This window comes from Eschscholzia californica, unplaced genomic scaffold, assembly GCF_041429995.1.
Source record: "Eschscholzia californica isolate CP2 unplaced genomic scaffold, dmEscCali1.0.p SCAF_1, whole genome shotgun sequence".
NCBI classification, from domain to species: domain Eukaryota; kingdom Viridiplantae; phylum Streptophyta; class Magnoliopsida; order Ranunculales; family Papaveraceae; genus Eschscholzia; species Eschscholzia californica.
This window is the reverse complement of record NW_028238198.1, coordinates 33,714,532-33,734,377: the sequence shown is the minus strand read 5'-3', so window position 1 is coordinate 33,734,377 and position 19,846 is coordinate 33,714,532. Positions and strand designations below refer to the sequence as shown.

Genomic DNA, 19,846 nt, shown 5'->3' with positions numbered 1-19,846 from the left:
GTTGCAAATAACGTTATGTAATCGTCATTGTTTTTTGTCTGAACATGACCTCGTATTAGTCAGATTTATCTGAACTTGAGTCATTAGGTTGAACTTATTATCATTAGGGTCTGAATAGTCATTTCAAATTAATAACTTTTTTAGACTTATTTCACATCTGACTCGAATAGAACTAAAATCAGTCTCAATCAACTATTCAAATGAATCTGATGCATGAGTTAGATAAAATACCAAACAAAATCCACCCAAGTCATTCAAATATCAAATTAAATTTTTGATCTAATTTTGAAAGAAAACAAACAGACACTAGCTACGTCTTGACAATAAAAAAATCGACAGAATAAAAATACTTTGCTTTAAAAAGAATAAAAATTAATAATGAAATACTTTGAAATATAATGAGAGACTCCGTTACCATATTCATGAGGTAACCAGGAGGTAACCAGAAGGGCTTCAAAGTTGCTTTCCCATACCACACATTCCTAGATTGGTTCACTTCACCAACGTGACTATTGGCATGACATCTCAATCCTATAGAAAAAATGTGAAAGAAATTTTAGAAGAAACATAGATCCAAACATAAATTAGAGGATAAAATTCATTCAAAAGTAAATAAATTGGAGAAAATCAAAACCAGAGTTCCAAACGTAAATCAGAAGATAAAATTCATTCTAAAGTAAAATAAATTAGACAAAATAAAAAACGGAGAAACTTACCATCACTTTTGAGCCCCTTGACCTGCTCTTTGGCTATCTCAAACGCGATATCTATCATTTCAGATAGAAATTTTCTCAGGATGGCAGAAAGAAGTGGTTATGGAGTGTACTTCTATATAGATCTAAAGCCCATAGTTATCTTTTTAAACTGCGGCGATGAGCCCCTAGTTTTGAAAAAATAGTTTTTAAGAAATACTTCTTTGTGTGACGTGGATCCCAAGGTTCTAGTTTCTAGAAATACCTCCCTTACTCAATGTGCTTCTATTTTCGTGATATAGTGTGTTTTGCATGTGACGTTGTAAGAGACTCAATCTTTACAAATATACTGCTTTCATTTCACGTGACTCCAAGACATTAATTTTTAAAATTAATTCTCCAATCCCTTGTTGTTCAAGAGTATGTAATGGAAAACTCTTCATTTCATTTTTTTGCTAAAATTTAAACTTTTTATCTCATTCTAATTTTATATTCCCACAAAAAAAAAAGTTAATAAGATGTGATGATAAAACCTGATTTTTTTGTAAGGGTCTTGTATAATTTTCCCATTTCGTGAAAAGGACACGACTTTTTGATTAATTAAGGAATAAAGTCGTAAATATTTAGTTGCCAGTTGACTTCAACTAGCAGTCGTGGGTGAATTTGTTGTCGCGAATTGGGGGCATAAAGAAAAGTCTTGAAGGCATAAAGACTTAGTCTGATTGGATTAGGGGACAAGCCATAAAGACTTAGTTGGTTAAGATTGAATTAGGGGACATATTTATTTATTAGCCTAAAAGTTTACTTGGTTGAACTTTTTCCCATAATCTTCATCTTCTCTAGATCTCTCTCTCTCATGTTTACTAGTTTTTCTTCTTATTCAAGTACTCCAACATCATATTATAGCTTGTTTTAAGTTACATTTGTCGACTTGTTTCTGATTTTTAGTGTTCCAAATATTAGAATCATGTATGTGATTTTTTATTTTATTTTGAATATTAATGTTTTCTTGACCATGAGTAGCTAATCAATATGTTGAGGCTTAGGGACGGTTTTGATGTGTTATTGCGTGTGGTTATCTTTATATGATTCTTGAATTTGATGCACTTCCCATGTTCGATTAAATGTCTAAACTAGTTTGATGTTGTATGTTTCACATCAATCATTATTATCTGTTAGGCATATTTTTGGTAGAGACTCGATGTCACTTGAACATGTCACACTCTAACTAGGTATCATCACGAGATATACGCTAGTATTTAAGTTGCCTACCTTAGATTCGAGAATAACTCAAATTCGAGATTCGGACGGAAGCAAACACATACATGATCACTTCAAGATGGATTCCCGAAATCATCAACCTTCTCTCATTTGAAAGACCGTAGATTCTTCATCCTCGGTTTGCATCTTAGATAGTCTAGTTCGTTATTCCTAGTTATTTGTTCGTTTTCTTCCGTTTGTCACCTTTTCGTATAAAACCCCTTTTACTTGTTTCGCTTTAACTTTTTAGTCTGTTATACATTTTCAGATCGTAAATTAATTATACTTGTTGTCCTTATCGATCGATCTCAGTTTACCAGGTATCGTTTGACACCTCTGCTTAGGTTTGCAATCTTTCGGGTGCATTAGTCGGTACGATCGTCCTAGGCGCCTAAGTCTTGCCTTTCCTGAAATACAACCAGGTCCGCCATAGAATTTAAGTGAACACTAGGGGGTCTGGGTAAGTGCAATGAATTCAATCCCAAAATAAGGGGAGGGGGATAGAAGCGTGCCTAATTCTTTCCCAACTTAATCCCAAAATCTTGTCCAAGATTCTAGTCGGTGAGGATCTTAAGTAATTATTAAACTTGGACTTCAAGTATCTCGTGGAAGAAAACTTTCCCCACCGGCTACATGATCTCTTCTAAATACAAAATATCCTTAAACAAGGAAACCTGCCAAAACCAAGTATACCGGAGAATGCGAAAGTGACGCAGCGGAAAATTCCGGAAAGAATTAGAACTCCGTCTAAAACTTTTAAAACTCAGAAAAAGTCTTAGAACTCCGTCTAAAGACTATAGAACCGAAACTATAAGAAGTAATACTAAAAACTGAAATTTTATTGATTGAATTGAATGAATAAAACAACTACTGAATCCCCTTTATATAGACATTATAGTTTTCCTAAATCTAAACAGACTCTAATTAACAATTTCTAATAAATAAAATACTAGTTTCCTAATCATATTCTAATAACAACTTCTAAATAAATAAAATACTAGAATCTGAAACCTAGAAGGTTTCCTAGAAATATAAAACTACTAAAATTAACTATTCTCTACTAAAAAAAATAGGAAACTACTAAAATAACTATTTGATGTTATATAAGATTTTCAGAAAATTCGTTTCAAAATAGACACACCCACAATCAAGGAGGAAGTCACAATGCCATAAATTTATGTCACTTAATACTAAATTATTTAACTACTAGAGTAATCTGACTGTCTTTAACGCCACAGAGGTTTTCGAGTTCTTTGCAGGTTTTGCCTCCCAGATCGTGAAGAGCATAACGAAATTCAATCATGTAAAGTAGGTGCCGAAAGTTTCCTTCAATCACTGATTAAGGCTTTCAATAGTCTTGTATGGAATATCAAAGCTAGAAGAAGACGGAATCAATAGAGGAAGAGGCCTCGACTGGGATGGGATTTTGGGTGAAATAATGAGAATCTAGAAATTTCTAGATTTCCATTTATAGGAGGGCAAAAAAGGAAACAAAATTTAGAAAACCTTGAAAGAGGGTATTATTGCAAACTACCCCTTGAATCGGGGCAGTGGAACAACAGTCCCTAAGGAGAACCCAAATGAACTCCAAACTTAATTCTATTTTTCATGTGCTTTCAACACTAAGAGCTCTATATTATTGCGTGTCAAGAATATAAACTCTAAGGAAAATGAGCATTTTAGTATGTCTAGAATAACACTGTAGTGGAATGCCAGAAGGATTCTGTTCAGTCTCTCATTATCTTCTTAAGCATGCATTCCAAGTGTGTCTAAAACATAAGCCTTAATTCAGTAGAGGAATCAAGAACATAGAATTGAAAGCATTCTAGTATGTGTAGAATACATAATCAATAACATTCAGGTATGTCTAGAATCTAAAATAAAGAATATTCAATCGCATCGAGAACTTGGAGTTCGTAGCATCTGATTATGACTAGAAGACAAAACTTAAGTCAGGTGTTAATTTAAAAACCAAGTCAATGTAAGGAGTTATTTAAAAACCACGTCAAAGTGTCAAATTGGACATGTCAATTTGGGGGTCATTTGAGCGAAACAAGCACGTCCTGACCTGGAAGGCTCACGTTTACTCCGTGAAAATGCCGAAGATCTAATGGCTGCGCGTGAGGATATTTGGGTCAGCTTCGGGCGCGTCCAGAAGCATTAGATCTGCGAGATCGAACAACGTGCGTCACCTCCACGTCGGGCTTATGTCGGGATTTCGTCAGAACTTAATCTGATAACCATCTTTCTAATCTGTTGGCCATGCTTCAGGTTGCATCTAGGTTCATCTAACAATGGGCGTTTTGTCCGCGATTTGAAGCTAGATCCAACAGCTCAAAATCTATCCGAAAATCCCGGTTATATAACCAACTCATTCCAAGAGTTGTGTCCCAAAAAACTAAGGGATATGTCCGAAAAATCAAAAGTTTTGTCCCAAAATAAAGTGCCTATTCGATTCCTATATAAACAATCCAAATTCATCCTGAAAATCATTCAAATCACTCATTTATCTTCTAAAATCAGTATTCTGGTATGTGTCTGGAATATAATTTTGATTTTAGAAATATGCTAATGTGTCTGGAATTCTGAATAGAGAAGTACCTAGTGAAGTTATAACATTTAAATGTCTAGAAGATCCCATTCAAGTGTCTAGAAGATCCATTCGCATCACTCCGAGAGCTCATATTATTTACGAAGGTTCGCCTGCTTTCAGTATATAGAAGTACCATCTTAAATTCTAAAAGGATAGTCTTGTATCCTGAAGGCATACACCTTATCTGTTGGTACTGTTATTGCCTTACGGGGGCATAAAATGTCTTAAGGAAAGAGAAATTATATTCGCCTCGACTCCATATATTCTTCTTCTTACCCTCCATAAATTTTTTCTATCTCAGTTAATCCGAAAGAAAGATTACTGATAAGTCAGTATTCACTTATTGTCTATCTCTCTATAACTTAAAGAAAGGAAGTTACCTACTTCAAGTCAGACTCTGTCTTGATCAAGACAAGACAGAGATAAAGTGAACTCGACCCGTAACCAAAGAACCAATACCATCTAGTACTACTTACTCGCCTTCTAGTATTAAATGTTTTACTGAAATTCGTATACAAACTAGTCGTGGTTGTAATATCCTTGTTGTGTTTTACTGTTGTGTGAGAAAATTAAAAAACTTGCAGATACCATTTATTTATAAGCATTCTTGTGGTTAGGGTTAGCATTCTTGTTTAAGTAGTCCTATGAGACTTCATTTATATTTTCTATATGAACTTTCACGAATAAACATGATTAAAAAGATGCATGCACTCTTCCCGTTACAGTTCGACTCCGATGTAGGATTTTTGGAGATAATATGTGTGTTCTTCTATAAAGTTTGACGAATAATTATATTTTTTAGCGTAAACCCTCCTGAACAATAAAATATGTTGACACAAGTCACACAAAGGGGACATATCACACAAAGGGGACATATTTAGTATATCATCTGCAATTTGTTGAATCTCTAGGCACTCTTCAAACCAATCAGATCAGTAGTCGAGATCGGTGAGGCAAGCGGACTCCCTCTCATTGAACCATATTCGAAAATTTCATCTCGTATAGATTAAACGAAAATGTCCAAATCCAGGTCGCATTCGATCCTTACAAGTTTGAAACCTCTTTATTCATCTTTATTTTTCCCTATTTTCTCCCAGCCTCCTAATCTATATTTGATTGATAATAGGATTTTTGGAGAAGAGTTCCTTTCCTATACTATTTGAAATTTGACTAATATATAAGATTCTTCGACAAAATGGTTGTGTTTTTCATTTTGAATGTCGGCAGAATAAGATTATTGGAGAAAATAGCAGATGTTATTCCCTTTAACATTTGAGGACTAAATTTAATTTTTTGAATAAATGCATGCGTTTTTTTTTTTTTAAAGTTTAATGTGTGTGCATATAATTTCCTTACATCTATCTCATCCCAAATTTTTCCTGAGAGAAATATCGATTATGCGGAAGACCGGATAGCGTCGAACATCCGCTTTCTATATCCTGATATATGATCATATCTACTATGATCAGAAAAATTCTATTAACGACTCTGCCACGTGACCCTCATTAATGTGGTGATTCATCACTTCCATGCAAGTCTGTATAAACAACACAGGTTGCCTCTGAGAAGGGATCTCATCCTTAACCTTTGGATACTCACTGACTTATAATCTGCAACATTGAATTGCCTCCAGCATCAAAGTGTCTTTGTAGGTATTCCTTATCATGTCTTTTACGACAAGGAGAAGTATCGAATTGAGGGTAACAAGGACGACTTTCAGGACGATTTCTGGGAAGCCACTTTTGGACATCATCACTTTGAAACTACATGAAGGGGCTATCACTTCAACTACCCCATACATTCGTTCGCACAAATCCAATAATCTTTAAAACATTTCAGCACTCAGACGCATCGTCACCATGTCTGAAGATGGAGAAATAACTCGTCTAAGAGAAGAAAACAAAAGGGATAAAACTACGTCGTCTAGGATACCGACAACTGCAGAATGCTTCGCAAGATGAGGGTGCTCGATAAGGGCGACAACAGAGCTCTATGCTGGAGTGTCTCCCCTGGAAATAAAAAAGAATCAACGAAGGTAGCGTTACTGAAATTAAGCCAAATTAAGTTGTTCGGGATTTGATGACAAAGGACGAGGCAGATTCCGTCATGATAGATGAAGATATGGGAGAGCCCCGAATCGAGGCAGGAAAATGCAAAGCAAGATAAACGACAAAACAAACCATCTTGGAGGATACGATGATCCCAACGACGATCGGGAGTTCAGAGGCGGTGGTCACCTATATATATGGGCAATATTCTAATAGAAGTGAAAAGACAGGAATTGGCAGAGTTTTTGAGAAACTAAAGGCAAATAGTTTCCTTCAGCACGAAGAAGATGTCAAGCATGGATGTCTCTGTAATCTCCCATGGATTGAATTTGAAGCCAAAACGAGGAGTTGTCAAATAGTCAATTTTTTCACTAACACAATCAGAAATAGTCGAATAGGTAAGAAGGTCCTGACCTCAGGAGTGATCAGAAAGGCATGCTGCCTAAAGTGGTCGACCAACGTAGTGTTTGTCTCAAAGAAGAACAATACGTAGAGAATGTGTGTTGACTACACTAATTTGAACGAAGCTTGTGTTGGAATCAGAGCCAATTTTAGAATAGTTCCACTTGTCAAACTGAAGAGATAGATACAACACTACGTTCATCTCATCGAGCTTTTGAGTTTAGAGCCAAGAATCACTTAAAATCGATTTCGGATGAATGGGATATTCTCGTTTGAAATTTGGACGGAACTCAGTTAAAATTCTGTTAATTGGGGGACTAAATAGCAAGTAAGAAGAGTTAGTCCACAGGTTGTTACACAGTAGTATAACGTCCAGATTTGACAGATCCTGCTGCACCCTGGTGAACTAATGTGACGACCCTTGATGTTGGACGCGCTTCGAGCAACCTTCTAGAAGGTCCCTAGCGCCCCGATCTGAGGGACAAGATTGATCCCTATTTGTGATTTCTTTCGGGGACGCGAAAATAATCCAATGGATGGCGCTCTCCCACGAGTTAATTTCCTTTCAATCCAACGATCCAAAAGGGAACGGACCTTTGCAAACACAAAGCGTCGTGTCTCTCGGCCCCAACGACTTGAATGTGTCCCAAAATGAATAGACACGTCCCTAATATGTCTCCTCATTCGATTACTCTAAAGAAACTGATATCAACTGTGATTTCGAGTCTTTTTTCCAGGTTTTAGAGCATAGATAGAATATCACTTCAGAGTAGTAATATTATACAAAAATTTCCAAATTACTTCGGAAAAATAAACCCACAAGTCATCTGGTTTTATGGTCATTTCGAAACCCTAAAGTTCATAATATTAGTCATCGTTCGTTGTGTTCTTCTTCGACGTACCTGAGAAGAAGAACTAAGCCGTTCGATTCTGGAGGTAAGACGCCATTGATCTGTGGGAACGCACAAGGCGTAATTCGTCTTAAGTTAAGAGTATCTCGCCTTAGTTTTTTCTTGTTTTGTATTTCAAAATGTTTTCTTTGTTCGACATTGCAGAGGTAAGTTTGACTCACTCTTCTTTGAATTTTATGTTATGCAGATGCCTGAACCCAACAACTTGTCTCGGAGAGTGATTTTCCCTTCCTTCGACCAACTAGTAGACTCGCCAATAGGAGATGCTCTATTAAGTTTAATGTAAGCCTTTGCCAAGTACCACCAGATAAGAATACACACCACAAACCAACAAAACCTATTCATGTCAAGTCAACAGCCGTAGCAGCAACAACTCGATATTCAGCTTTAGAGCTCGAGCGAGAGACTGTCGGCTGCTTTTTCGCACTCCAAGCAATTAAATTTGAGCCCCAAGAACCAGAAAAACTTGTAGTGGAGCGATGAGTATTAGGACACCTAACCCAATCGGCATCAAAGTACACCAAATGAGAAGTATTGGAAGAATCTTTATAAATTTTTAAATCTAGATTAATAGTTCCCTTGAGATAACGAAGAATGCATTTCACTGCCTAAAAGTGATCCGGGGTTGGGGCATGCATAAACTGACATGCCATGTTAACAGAGAATGCGAGATCTTGTATGGTTAACGTGATATACTGAAGAGAACCAACAATCCTATGGTATATGGTGGGATCACTAAAGGGAGCCCAACTTGCAGTAAGATGCATGGCAACCGGAAGATAGAGGAGTCAGTGATGGTTTAACCCCATCCATATAGAGAAACTTAAGAATATCGAGCTCATACTTAGATTGTGTGATGCACATAACCCAAATTCTCATACCCAAAAATATAATGCAAAGAACCCAAATTCTCCAATCAAATTCTGAGTTTAAAGAGGATATAATATTGGAGATGATAGAAAAATTCCCACCTGTAAGTATGCTATCATCGACGTACAAAGGTAAGTAAACAAACCCAACAACGGTAAATAGAATAAACAGAGATATATCGGACTTGCTCGTCTTAAAACCAAGACGAGTGAGATAAATGTTGAAACGATCATACCAAGCACGAGGCGCTTGCTTGAGGCCATACAAAGTCTTCTTAAAGCTACAAACATACTTCGGGCGAGCTGAGTCAGTAAAACCAGGCAGTTGAGCCATATGAACCTTCTTCTGTAATTCCCCATGAGGTAACGCATTCTTTACCTCCAACTGATACATAGGTCAAATATTGAAAATTGCTAGTGAAAGAATTATACGAATGGTAGTGCGCTTGCCAACAGGGCAAAAAGTTTCATCAAAGTCAAGTACCAATTTTTGGGTAAAACCCTAAGCCACCAAACGAGCCTTATATTGTTATGCCAATTAGGGTCTAATGTGATCAATACGAGTAATCCAAAAGAAGCAATAGGAAATAAAGAACAATCAAGAACAGAACACAGAGATTTACGTGGTTGGGTTGGTGAGACCTACTCCACGGCGACAACGGCGCGATGATTTCCACTATGATAAGCAAACAAGTTACACAAGAGATTTCGTGAGATTGTGCTGTTTAAATCTCCTTAGGGTTTAGTTTAAATAGCCACTAAACCCTAATCCCACCGCCTCACCGACTCTCTACCTACAACCGACATTATACATAGATACGCTAACACTAATAACTGACATAAGCCTAGCTTCGCATTCCAGCTCTGTCTCGGAGTCCAGCTCTGGCTCGGAGCCCTGCTTCGCATACTACCCCTGTCTCAGTAATCGGCTCCGCTAACGGGTCCAAAATTCGGCGCCGAAACCTTAGCGGGTCGAAAACCGGGTTCTATACCAATCCATATTCGAGTCACTCCTAACATATATCAATCAATAGTACCGTTGAATTTCAGTTTTGTCTGATAAATCCATTTACAACCAACCACATTCATAGAGGGGTGTGAGGCACAAGTGCTCAAGGGTCCTGTCTACGAAGAGCTGCCATCTCCTCTTCCATGGTCAATTGCCAATGAGGATAACAAAAAGTCAAAGGATAACTTCGTGGATCTTTAATTGCCAAAAGTGTAGCAAAGAAACAAGAACCAACATCACAAAAAATAGTAGATTCTAGAGGAGGATGGTGTAACGACATAACACCTGTGGAGTAAGATAAGATTGGTCCACCACAGGAGACGGTTTGACCAGCAGCTGTTGCACAACACGATATCCTCGGGGGGCATGAGATGGTGACGACAAGGCCTGAGAAGATGAGTCAGTTGTGGGTTCCATAGACAAAGGCACTAAGACCGAGCCAAACCTGGTAGACGAGGCAGTACAATTCGAATCACATCTGGACTTAACTGGGGAAGATATCGACAGTGGAAACAACATACTCGGCGTCCGAGGAGAGGGCGGGTCTGGTCCACTCCCATAAGGAACGTATATTAGTTGTGAGTGTTCAGGTTAGTATCTAGACCCAACTCTAAATTATCATCATCTAAGGGGTAGTTGAGCTAGATTCAGACTCTCAATATTGGCCAAGACAGGTAGAGGGACAAACGAGTCAAGGAGAACTGTGCGAGACGGTGATGCCGTCTCAACTGAGGCAGAGGGTGGAGACGGATCTGGCTGTAAAAGAAAATCTGGTAAATTATTAAAGCTTAAGAGGTCTATGGAGTTAGAGAAACATTACCATTATGAAACGGGAAAACAAACTTATCAAATACCACATGACGGGAGATATAGACACGTCCCGTAGAGCGATCAAGACATTTGAAACACTTTTGTTGAGGGCTATCTATTATATTAAAACAGCTCGGTCGGTTATCCAGGGGATAATTCTGACCGTCTATTTTATTTTAGAGATTTGGTTGGGAACACACCGTCTCTGTTGCTGCCATGTACTCAGCTTCCGTTGTAGACAGAGCTACTACCAACTGCAGCACTGCTCTCCAGCTAATGGCACTCCCGCAAAGTGTGAACGTGTAGCCCGTCAACGACCTCTTCCTATCAAGATCCCACGAAAAATCTGAATCTACAAATCCAACTACCGAACCAGAAGTGTCAGCCCTTCTGTCGTAAACCAGACCAAGCTCCGCAGTTCCTCCCAGATACCGCAGTATCCATTTCACAGCCTGCCAATGATCTCTACCATGTTTGTCCACGTATCTGCTTACTACACTAACAGCATGTGAAATATCAGGCCTTGTGCACACCATAGCATACATAATGCTACCTACTGCATTTGCATAAAGCACTCGAGACATGTACTCCGTCTCGTCATCAGTTGTCGGTGACAGTTCACTTGAAAGCTTGAAGTGTGCTGCCAATGGAGTACCGACAGGTTTTGCCTCAATCATACCAAAACATTCCAACACCTTCTCGATGTACGTTTTCTGAGACAAGAACAGTTTCCCAACAGATATGTTTCTCCGTATCTCCATACCCAATATCTTCCTTGATGCACCCAAGTCTTTCATCTCAAACTCACCCTTTAACTGATCCTTTAACATGTGGATTTCCGACATATCCTTGCAAGCTATCAGCATGTCATCCACATTCAGGAGTACATACACATAAGAACCATCTAATAGTTTCCTGTGGTACACACAACTATCATACCTGCTTCTGCCATAGCCGTTTTGAACCACAAACGTGTCAAAATGCTTATACACTGCCTAGGAGACTGTTTCGATCCATACAAGGACTTCTTCAGCAAACAGACCTGGTCTTCTTTCCCGAGAATCTCAAACCCCTTTGGTTGATGCATATAGATTTGTTCCTCCAGCTCTCCATGTAAGAATGCAGTCTTAACATCAAGCTGCTCTAATTCCATATCATACAAAGAAACCATAGCAAGTAATACTCTAATAGAGTTATGTTTAACAACAGGAGAAAATACCTCATTGAAGTCTGTCATTTCTCGCTGTGTAATCCCCTTAGCTACTAACCGTGTTTTATATCGTGCATCTTCCACTCCCGGGATTCCTTCTTTCCTCTTGAAAACCCATTTGCTACCAACAATCTTCTGACCCTTAGGCTGCTCGTCTAATTCCCAGGCCCGGTTCTTCCGAAGAGACTCTATTTCTTCATTCATGGCAAGAGACCACTGCCTTAATTCATCACTCCTCATAGCTTCTTCATAGGTGCATGGTTCACCTCCATCAATGCTTTCGCCCACATTAAGTACAAATGCAACCATATCTGTCATTCCATACCTTTCCGGTGCCCGAATGTCTCTCTTTCCCCTGTTCCTCGCAACACTGTAATGAACTAGCTCTGGTTCATCTTCCTCAACTTGCTTATCTATCTGCGGTCGAACCTCTTCCGGAGTGTCTATCTCAAACTCCACCTGTTCTCTATGATCTTCCTGCTCCACCTGTTTACCAACACCCTCCCGAGCATCTACAGGCGTTACCTTCTGAGTTACCATGGCTAACTCATCAAAAGTAACATCTCTACTGATAAGAAACTTCTTTAATTTTCCATCTGGATTCCACAATCGGAAACCCTTGACTCCAGGCTCATATCCAAGAAAAACACATTTCTTAGCCCTCGGATCAAGTTTACCTTCCTTAACATGTGCATAAGCCGGGCAACCGAAAATCCTTAAGTTCTCATACTTTGCAGGATAACCAGACCACACCTCATTAGGAGTTTTACATTCAATAGATGTACAGGGTGAAATATTTATCAGATACGCTGTCGTGTTCACTGCTTCAACCCATAACACCTCCGACAACCCTGCATTTGAAAGCATACAATGAGCTCGTTTCAATAGAGTTCGGTTCATACGCTCTGCCACGCCATTCTGTTGTGGTGTCTTTCTGATTGTATGGTGTCTCACAATCCCTTGGTCTACACAGAACCTATTAAACTCTCTTCCGCAAAATTCCATGCCATTGTCAGTCCTCAAGCGTTTGATCGATTTTTCAGTCTGCTTCTCGATCAAGGTCTTCCACTACTTGAACTTGACGAATGCCTCATCTTTGCGTTTCAGTATGTAGACCCATACTTTCCTGAAAAATCATCTACCAAGGTTTACATGTATCTATCCACACCATGTGAGCTAACCCGGGAGGGACCCCAAAGATCTAAATATATGTAATCCAAAGTTCCTTTGGTAGTATGAACCGTTGTACTGAACTTTACCTGATACCGCTTTCCGAAGACGCAATGTTCAGAATTCTAGTTTTCCAACCTTCTGCCCACAGAGTAAACCCTGCTTGCTCATTATAGCCATCCCCCTATCACTCATATGCCCTAACCGCATATGCCATAGCTTGGTAGTCTCAACTTCCTTGTCTGATGATGATACCACTACAGCTCCGGTAACAGTGTTATCCTGTAGCACATATAGACCATTCCTTTTCAACCCCTTCATAACTGTAAGACTCCCCTTAGAAATACGAAGATCACCCCCTTCACCAGTATATTTCCAACCATTATCATCCAGAGTGCCAAAGAGATTAGATTCCTCTTCAAATCTGGAACATGTCTGATGTCTGTTATAGTCCTCACAACACCATCGTGCATCTTCATCTGAATAGTACCAATTCCAACAACCTTACAAGGAGCGTCGTTTCCCATTAACACCCTAATTGCCGGCATTAATGGTTGTGTAAGTTGAAAACCATTCCTTATGAGGACATACATGGAATGTACAACAAGTATCCAAAATCCACCCATCTTCAGCGAAACAGGCATTGATCGCCAGAACCATAGCCCCATCACATTCTTCAATGATTGCCAAGACACTACCATCATCTTCTTCGATGACTGTTGCCTCACCTGGCTTCTTCCTAAGCTCAGGACAATTCTTCTTGAAGTGCCCCTCCTTCTTACAATTAAAGCATCTGTACTTCTTAGGTTTCGATTTAGATCGAGGATGGCCCTTCCCATCGACCACATGCCGCGACCTTCCCCTTACAACCAAACCATCTCCTGAAGTGCTTTCTTCCATTGACCTTCGCCTCAACTCTTTCGAGTCCGATGCTACTTTAACATCTTCAAAGGTTGTAATTGTTTTACCAGGCCTAAAAGAATCAACAAAGCTTTCATATGAAGGCGGGAGGGATGCAAGCAATAGTACTGCCTTATCTTCTTCTTCGAATTTGACTTCTATATTTGCCAAATCTAAGAATACTCGGTTGAGTTCATCTGTATGGTCTTTCAATGATTCCCCTTCTAACATCTGTAAACTAAATAATTTCTTCTATAGATACAAACGATTAGTTAGAGATTTCGTCATATACCATGTCTCCAGCTTACTCTATAGCCCATCGGCTATAGTTTCCGTCGCTACTTCCCGCAAGACCTCATTGCTCAAACAGAGTAGAATCTGACTATGAGCTCTCTCCATGAGATCTTCCTTCTCTGCTTCTGAAAGTGATTCAGCGAGTGCATCCTTCCCATTCAACGTCTTCAGCAGACCCTGTTCAACTAATACTGCTCGCATCTTAATCTTCCAAAGATTAAAATCGTTACTTCCATCAAACTTCTCTATCTCGTAGTTTGCCATCTCAGAAACCTCAAAACCTCCAAACTTAGCTCTGATACCAGTTTGTTATGCCAATTAGGGTTTAATGTGATCAATAAGAGTAATCCAAGAGAAGCAACAGGAAATAAAGAACAATCAAAACTAAACATAGAGATATACGTGGTTCGGTTGGTGAGACCTACTCCATGGCGACAACGGCGCGATGATTTCCACTATGATAAGCAAACAAGTTACACAAGAGAGTTCGTGAGATTGTGTTGCTGATATCTCCTTAGGGTTTAGTTTAAATAAACCCTAATCCCACCGCTTCACCGACTCTCTACCTGCAACCGACATTATACATAGATACGCTAACACTAATAACCGACATAAGTCTAGCTTCGCATTCCAGCTCTGCCTCGGAGTCCAGCTCTGTCTCGGAGTCCAGCTCTGCCTCGGAGCCCTGCTTCGCATACTAGACCTGTCTCAGTAACCAGCTCCGCTAACGGGTCCAAAATTCGGCGTCGAAACCTTGGCGGGTCGTAAACCGGGTTCGATACCAAAAGAAGACAAGAGTTGTCACACCTGCCCTGAGCTAGTAAACTCAGAATAAACAGCCAACTCCAATCTATTGATGATCCTGGCAATCCAAATCTCCTTTAAAGACATGGACAAACACAAAGATAACCTCTCCCCGATAGGGTGATAATAAGAATTAAAACTTGTTGGAAAATTTGGCGTTTTAAGTTGAAATGGAAGATGAAAAATAATCAATGAGTAAAATAACGTTGATCACTAGACTTCAAAGCTCGAGAATCTCGATTCTTTTAGACAGTAATTCGCCCCCTTCTGGTATGAAACCAAGAGTATACAACGGGTCAGGAATTATGCCTTCAGGATACGATGAAGCCCTTCAACAACTACTTGGTTCAAAGTATGTACGCTTTGCCCAAGATCAAGAACACTCTGTATTAGTACACTGATAATGCCAAAGAAAAACGACTTCGAATTCACCAAAAAACTTGCATAAATAAACCACTTAATAAAATGCACCTTCACTGTTGTTTGTGAAAATTCAAGGAAAACAAAATAGAGATATAGAGAAATTGAGAGTAGGTCGTTGGATTATTCAATCCAAATGGTTGAGCCAATTAATTTATAAGGCATCAAGAGATAAATTATAATGGATATACATCCATTCACAAGGGTTGTGTCCATTTGATGGAACTTTGCATTCATTCAGATGGGTATCATACTCATTCGTTGCCACTGTTAGAGGCTCCCAACATTTCAATGTTGAAAATTTCCAACAAAACCTTCACTGAAGATTTTGGACTTCCTAGGAGCAGAACCATAAGGTTCTAAAGTGACTCCAAATTTCCCTCGATGGAGAAATATCCGACCAATCTTCAGAAAAAGAAAATGAGTTAGATACTTGAAAAATAACAAGATATATAGTTATTTGTCGCATATGATATTATATAGAAATTGATCAAGAAACATTTATACTTAATAAGGAGACGATGGGAGAACGTTTAGTAAGTGAAGTAACTAGAGAGAACACGAGTAAGCAAAATAAAGAGAGGGAGATGAAGTGAACACTACCAAAAAATTAGATTGTAGGAGAGATTGAACCCATGATATCTTAAGTGGGATATGAACTCTACACGAACTCAGCTATAATTACCTCAATGAAAATAACACATGAATTAGGTTATACTCACTAGTAGTTAATTTTACTAGAAGATGCCCTTCGGTAGGGGGGTTCGGTGTGACCGCACCGGATACACCTCCCCACCCAATCTTGTATAGGAATGAGATCATTTCCTCAATTGTACTGCAGAGTCTTTTTGCTTTAGGTTTTTTTCATGTCAAACAAACTGTTGGGCCCACCATTCATTTAAAGATCATCAAATTTGGTGGCCCTTTTTACTTAACATTTGTTAAATGGGCCCTTATAATTTTCTTAGAGAGTTGGGCTTCTTGTATATTTCCTAAAGAAATTAATGTCTTTGGTGGCCCCTAAAAGCTGGTGGCCCGAAGCGACGTTTTGTTCGCTTTGGCCCAGGGCCACCCCTGTAATGTTGAGACAAAAATTACCTAGTAATAAAAACTAGAGATAGCAACACATATGAATAGTCTAACATCAGACTCCTTTTACGCTAGGGAATAACCCCCCCAACACCAAAAACTGTTCACATAGTTTCCCGTAGAGGGCTCTCACCACTGGTGACTAAACATTACAAAAATCTGTAACCAAATTCTCTCTCTCTCTCTCCACTAGTAATATAACCAAATTCTGTCTATGACAACAGCTATGACCTGTTTGGGCCTTCATCTTGTCCTTGACCCGTCACTCTACTAACCATCTCCTGCTGCTGCTGCTGCTGCTGCTGCTGCTGCTGCTGCTGCTGCTGCTGCTGCTGCTGCTGCTGCTGCTGCTGCTGCTGCTGCTGCTGCTGCTGCTGCTGCTGCTGCTGCTGCTGCTGATTCTGTGGTTCCCCTTGTTTTTGCTGGTTCGATGTCTTCGACTTATACACAACAATATCCTGGTAGCCGTCATGGCAAAAACTTAATTAAGATCAAGAACTCTTCATGGTCTTAGAGTTCAATAGCCAATCTTGTGGTTTTAAAATTCAAAAACTTAATTAAGATCAAGAACTCTTTATGGTCTTAGAGTTCAATAGCCAGTCTTGTGGTTTTAAAATTCAGGTCGTAAATCGTAAGACTTCCAATATAAGATTTAGTAGTAAGAAACTTCAGGATTCTCCCTTAAATTCTTTTCAGTATAAGATTTAGATCAAATTTTGTAAGTTTAGGATATGGAAAGTAATATGATATCTGTTTGTTTTGTTGCATTTAAATTTGAAATCTTACTTGAGATCTAAGAGCATCTCCAATGCAAAATTCAAAAAAAAACTCTATTCATTTTATGTGTCAAGTTCCAATAGAGATCCTCAATTTTTTTGCGCCTCCAATGCAAAACTCTAAGAGCATCTCCAATGCAAAACCCAAAAGAAACTCTAAAAATCCTATGTGTCGAGATTCAAATGTCAATCTCTAATTTTTCTTTTTCCTATTTGTCAAGATTGAGATCCTCTATTCGAAGGACTTCTCCAATGCAACACTCTAAAATTCCTAAAATTGGTTATGTGACATATTTTTTTCATTAAAATATATGAAAATATTGAGTTGGCACTTAGAGATAACTCAAGAGGACACTCTAGAAACGGAGTGTCCTCTTGAGATATCTCCATTCCTGACACGTCATCTTGGAGATTTGAATTGAGTTTTGCATTGGAGATGAATTTGAAGATAAAAACTCTAAAAGTTCTAAGTGGCACTCTGAGTTTCTATGATTGAGATTTGCATTGGAGATGCTCTAAACTTGTCGTATTTACTTATGTGGCTTAGTTATTTTTGTAAATAAATAATTAGTTATTTAGAAAATATAGATGACTCGATTTCTATTAGTTGAAAATCAAATATTGATGAGTTGGACAATTAGAGATATCTCAAGAGGACACTCTAGAGATATCTCTATTCCACCCTCTACACGCCATCTTGGAGATCCAAATAGAGTGTTGCATTGGAGAGAGTTTTTAAGAGAAAACAATAAAAATCATATGTGGTACTCAAAGTTTTTAAGATAGAGTATTGCATTGGAGATGCTCTAAGTTATCTCCTGTTAGATATCATAATATTTATTTTGGGATTTTTGGTTCGTATGTCTAATAGTTGGTTCTAAACCCTCAAACTAGACATGAAATATGTCTATATTAAGACACCAATATGGGAATATGTGAAATAAACTCAAGTGATTATTGTATTTCTGATAATCAAATTAGATTCACATCGAGTGATCGGATAGAGACGATACGTGTATAATCAAAGACCACATAAGACTTTGATGTCAAAGTTAAGATTGAAAAAAAAAAAAAAAAGAATCGTGCATTTACATGAGAAAAAGAGGATAAAATTAATTACATAAACTTACCGGAGGTAAAAGAACTCCTTTCAAAATGTTGTCTTTATCCGGAACAGTTAGCAACAACGTATGAAGAGGCAGTGGGATGACTGCAGTCTGAATTCATAGCGAACAAGACTTGACATTAGGAACTACTCTTGAACAAATGACAGTACTAACATATTCATATAGAAACATAATAAAAAATGACAACTAATACATAACTAATACATCATACTTGTTGATGGAATTGACTAACTTAATATGTATAATGTGTATCGGATAGCTTGATTTCATATTATGAGATAAAATATCGCCAAAGTTATCTATATACATATGATGTGCGCGCAAAACCTACCCGTGCTTTAACCTACCAATGTTACACCCTTCCACTTTTTGCCCACAAAATTTTTTGTCATAAGAATACCCTAACTAAGAAAGTAGGACTTGCAACATTCTTTTTTTTCTTCTTTTTTTTTTGTTGAAACATTCTCATAATACGTAACATGTAAATATTAGTTATAGATAGTGCTTCTAAGTGTGAAGGTGTAGGATTTCAAATTGTCAAATCAAGGCAAGTACAAAAAACTTCTGAAAAGAAGCTATTATGAAATTGGTACTATTTAAATAACTACTCACAAACTGGTTTTCTCGCAGCCGTTCTAGAAATTGATGTTTCCTGACAGCCCTAAAAATTAGAGTATCTCCTTTTGTAGAAAAATCCCTGTTATGAAGTAAACTTTAGTTAACATAAAGGAAAATACTTGAGCATGCATATATGAGAATAAATTAGACATGATGTCAGGAAAGTACTCAGGATGCATATCCTCCGGACGTAAAACCCTAATAATGTGCATCGCCTGTGGCCAATCCTTGGAAAACCTGAAACATTTATAAGAATGTGTCAAGAGGAAAACAAATGAAAAATATGTCAACAATAAAACAAATTTGCACCTACTTAAGTTTCTCGATAATGTCACAGATTATTACCAACATTTTATGGACTCATCTTGAGATCTCGAAAACAATAGTAGGATGACTCAAAAAGGATAAAATAGGTTTAGTGAGTTTAGTTTTAGTGAAATGTCAAATAATCTGCAAACTTTAAACATCTTAAAAAGAAAAAGAGGCCTGGAGCTTAAAAAATCATTTTATTGCAACTCCAAATATGAAATTGTAAAGTCTGAACTCTGAAACAACATTAGCTACATTTAATTTTTTTCAAATAATTAACTAAACAAAGTAGGTGAAAGTTGGTGGCTTCAACTAGCTATATGAGGCAAAGTAGAGATCTAGGTTTCCTAATTTATATACTATCTTAAGGCGGATATAGTCTAGGAGACTTACGTAGCAGATGACGTGGAAATCATGTACGCCTGTAACATGAAATGAAATTTATGTTGTAAAAAGCGTAACAACATTACCAAATTGAAATTAGAACGAACTATTTTTGTACATATGATAAAGAAAAAAAATACTACATGAACCA

General features: G+C 38.1%; 1 protein-coding gene across 1 annotated transcript; it reads right to left on the bottom strand.

The window, feature by feature from the left end:
* Positions 1–16,510: 16,510 nt before the first annotated feature.
* Positions 16,511–19,233, bottom strand: LOC147566264 (mediator of RNA polymerase II transcription subunit 25-like). The gene is made up of 4 exons (XM_086668275.1): positions 19,171–19,233; positions 18,997–19,081; positions 18,388–18,474; positions 16,511–16,939 (listed from the first exon to the last, which is right to left on the bottom strand). The coding sequence occupies exons 1-4, from the start codon at positions 19,212–19,214 to the stop codon at positions 16,706–16,708; spliced, it is 450 nt and encodes a 149-aa protein (XP_086524401.1). The 5' UTR covers positions 19,215–19,233; the 3' UTR covers positions 16,511–16,705.
* Positions 19,234–19,846: the final 613 nt, after the last annotated feature.

Excerpts from the sequence above, each read along its gene's own strand:
- LOC147566264 (XM_086668275.1), bottom strand. The coding sequence starts at position 19,214 with ATGCACATTATTAGGGTTTTACGTCCGGAGGATATGCATCCTGA. Across the intron at positions 18,475-18,996 it reads GGCTGCGAGAAAACCAGTTT|ACTGCAGTCATCCCACTGCC; the intron begins GTGAGTAGTTAT and ends CTATGAATTCAG. Across the intron at positions 16,940-18,387 it reads AAGGAGTTCTTTTACCTCCG|GATATTGTTGTGTATAAGTC; the intron begins GTAAGTTTATGT and ends GACGGCTACCAG.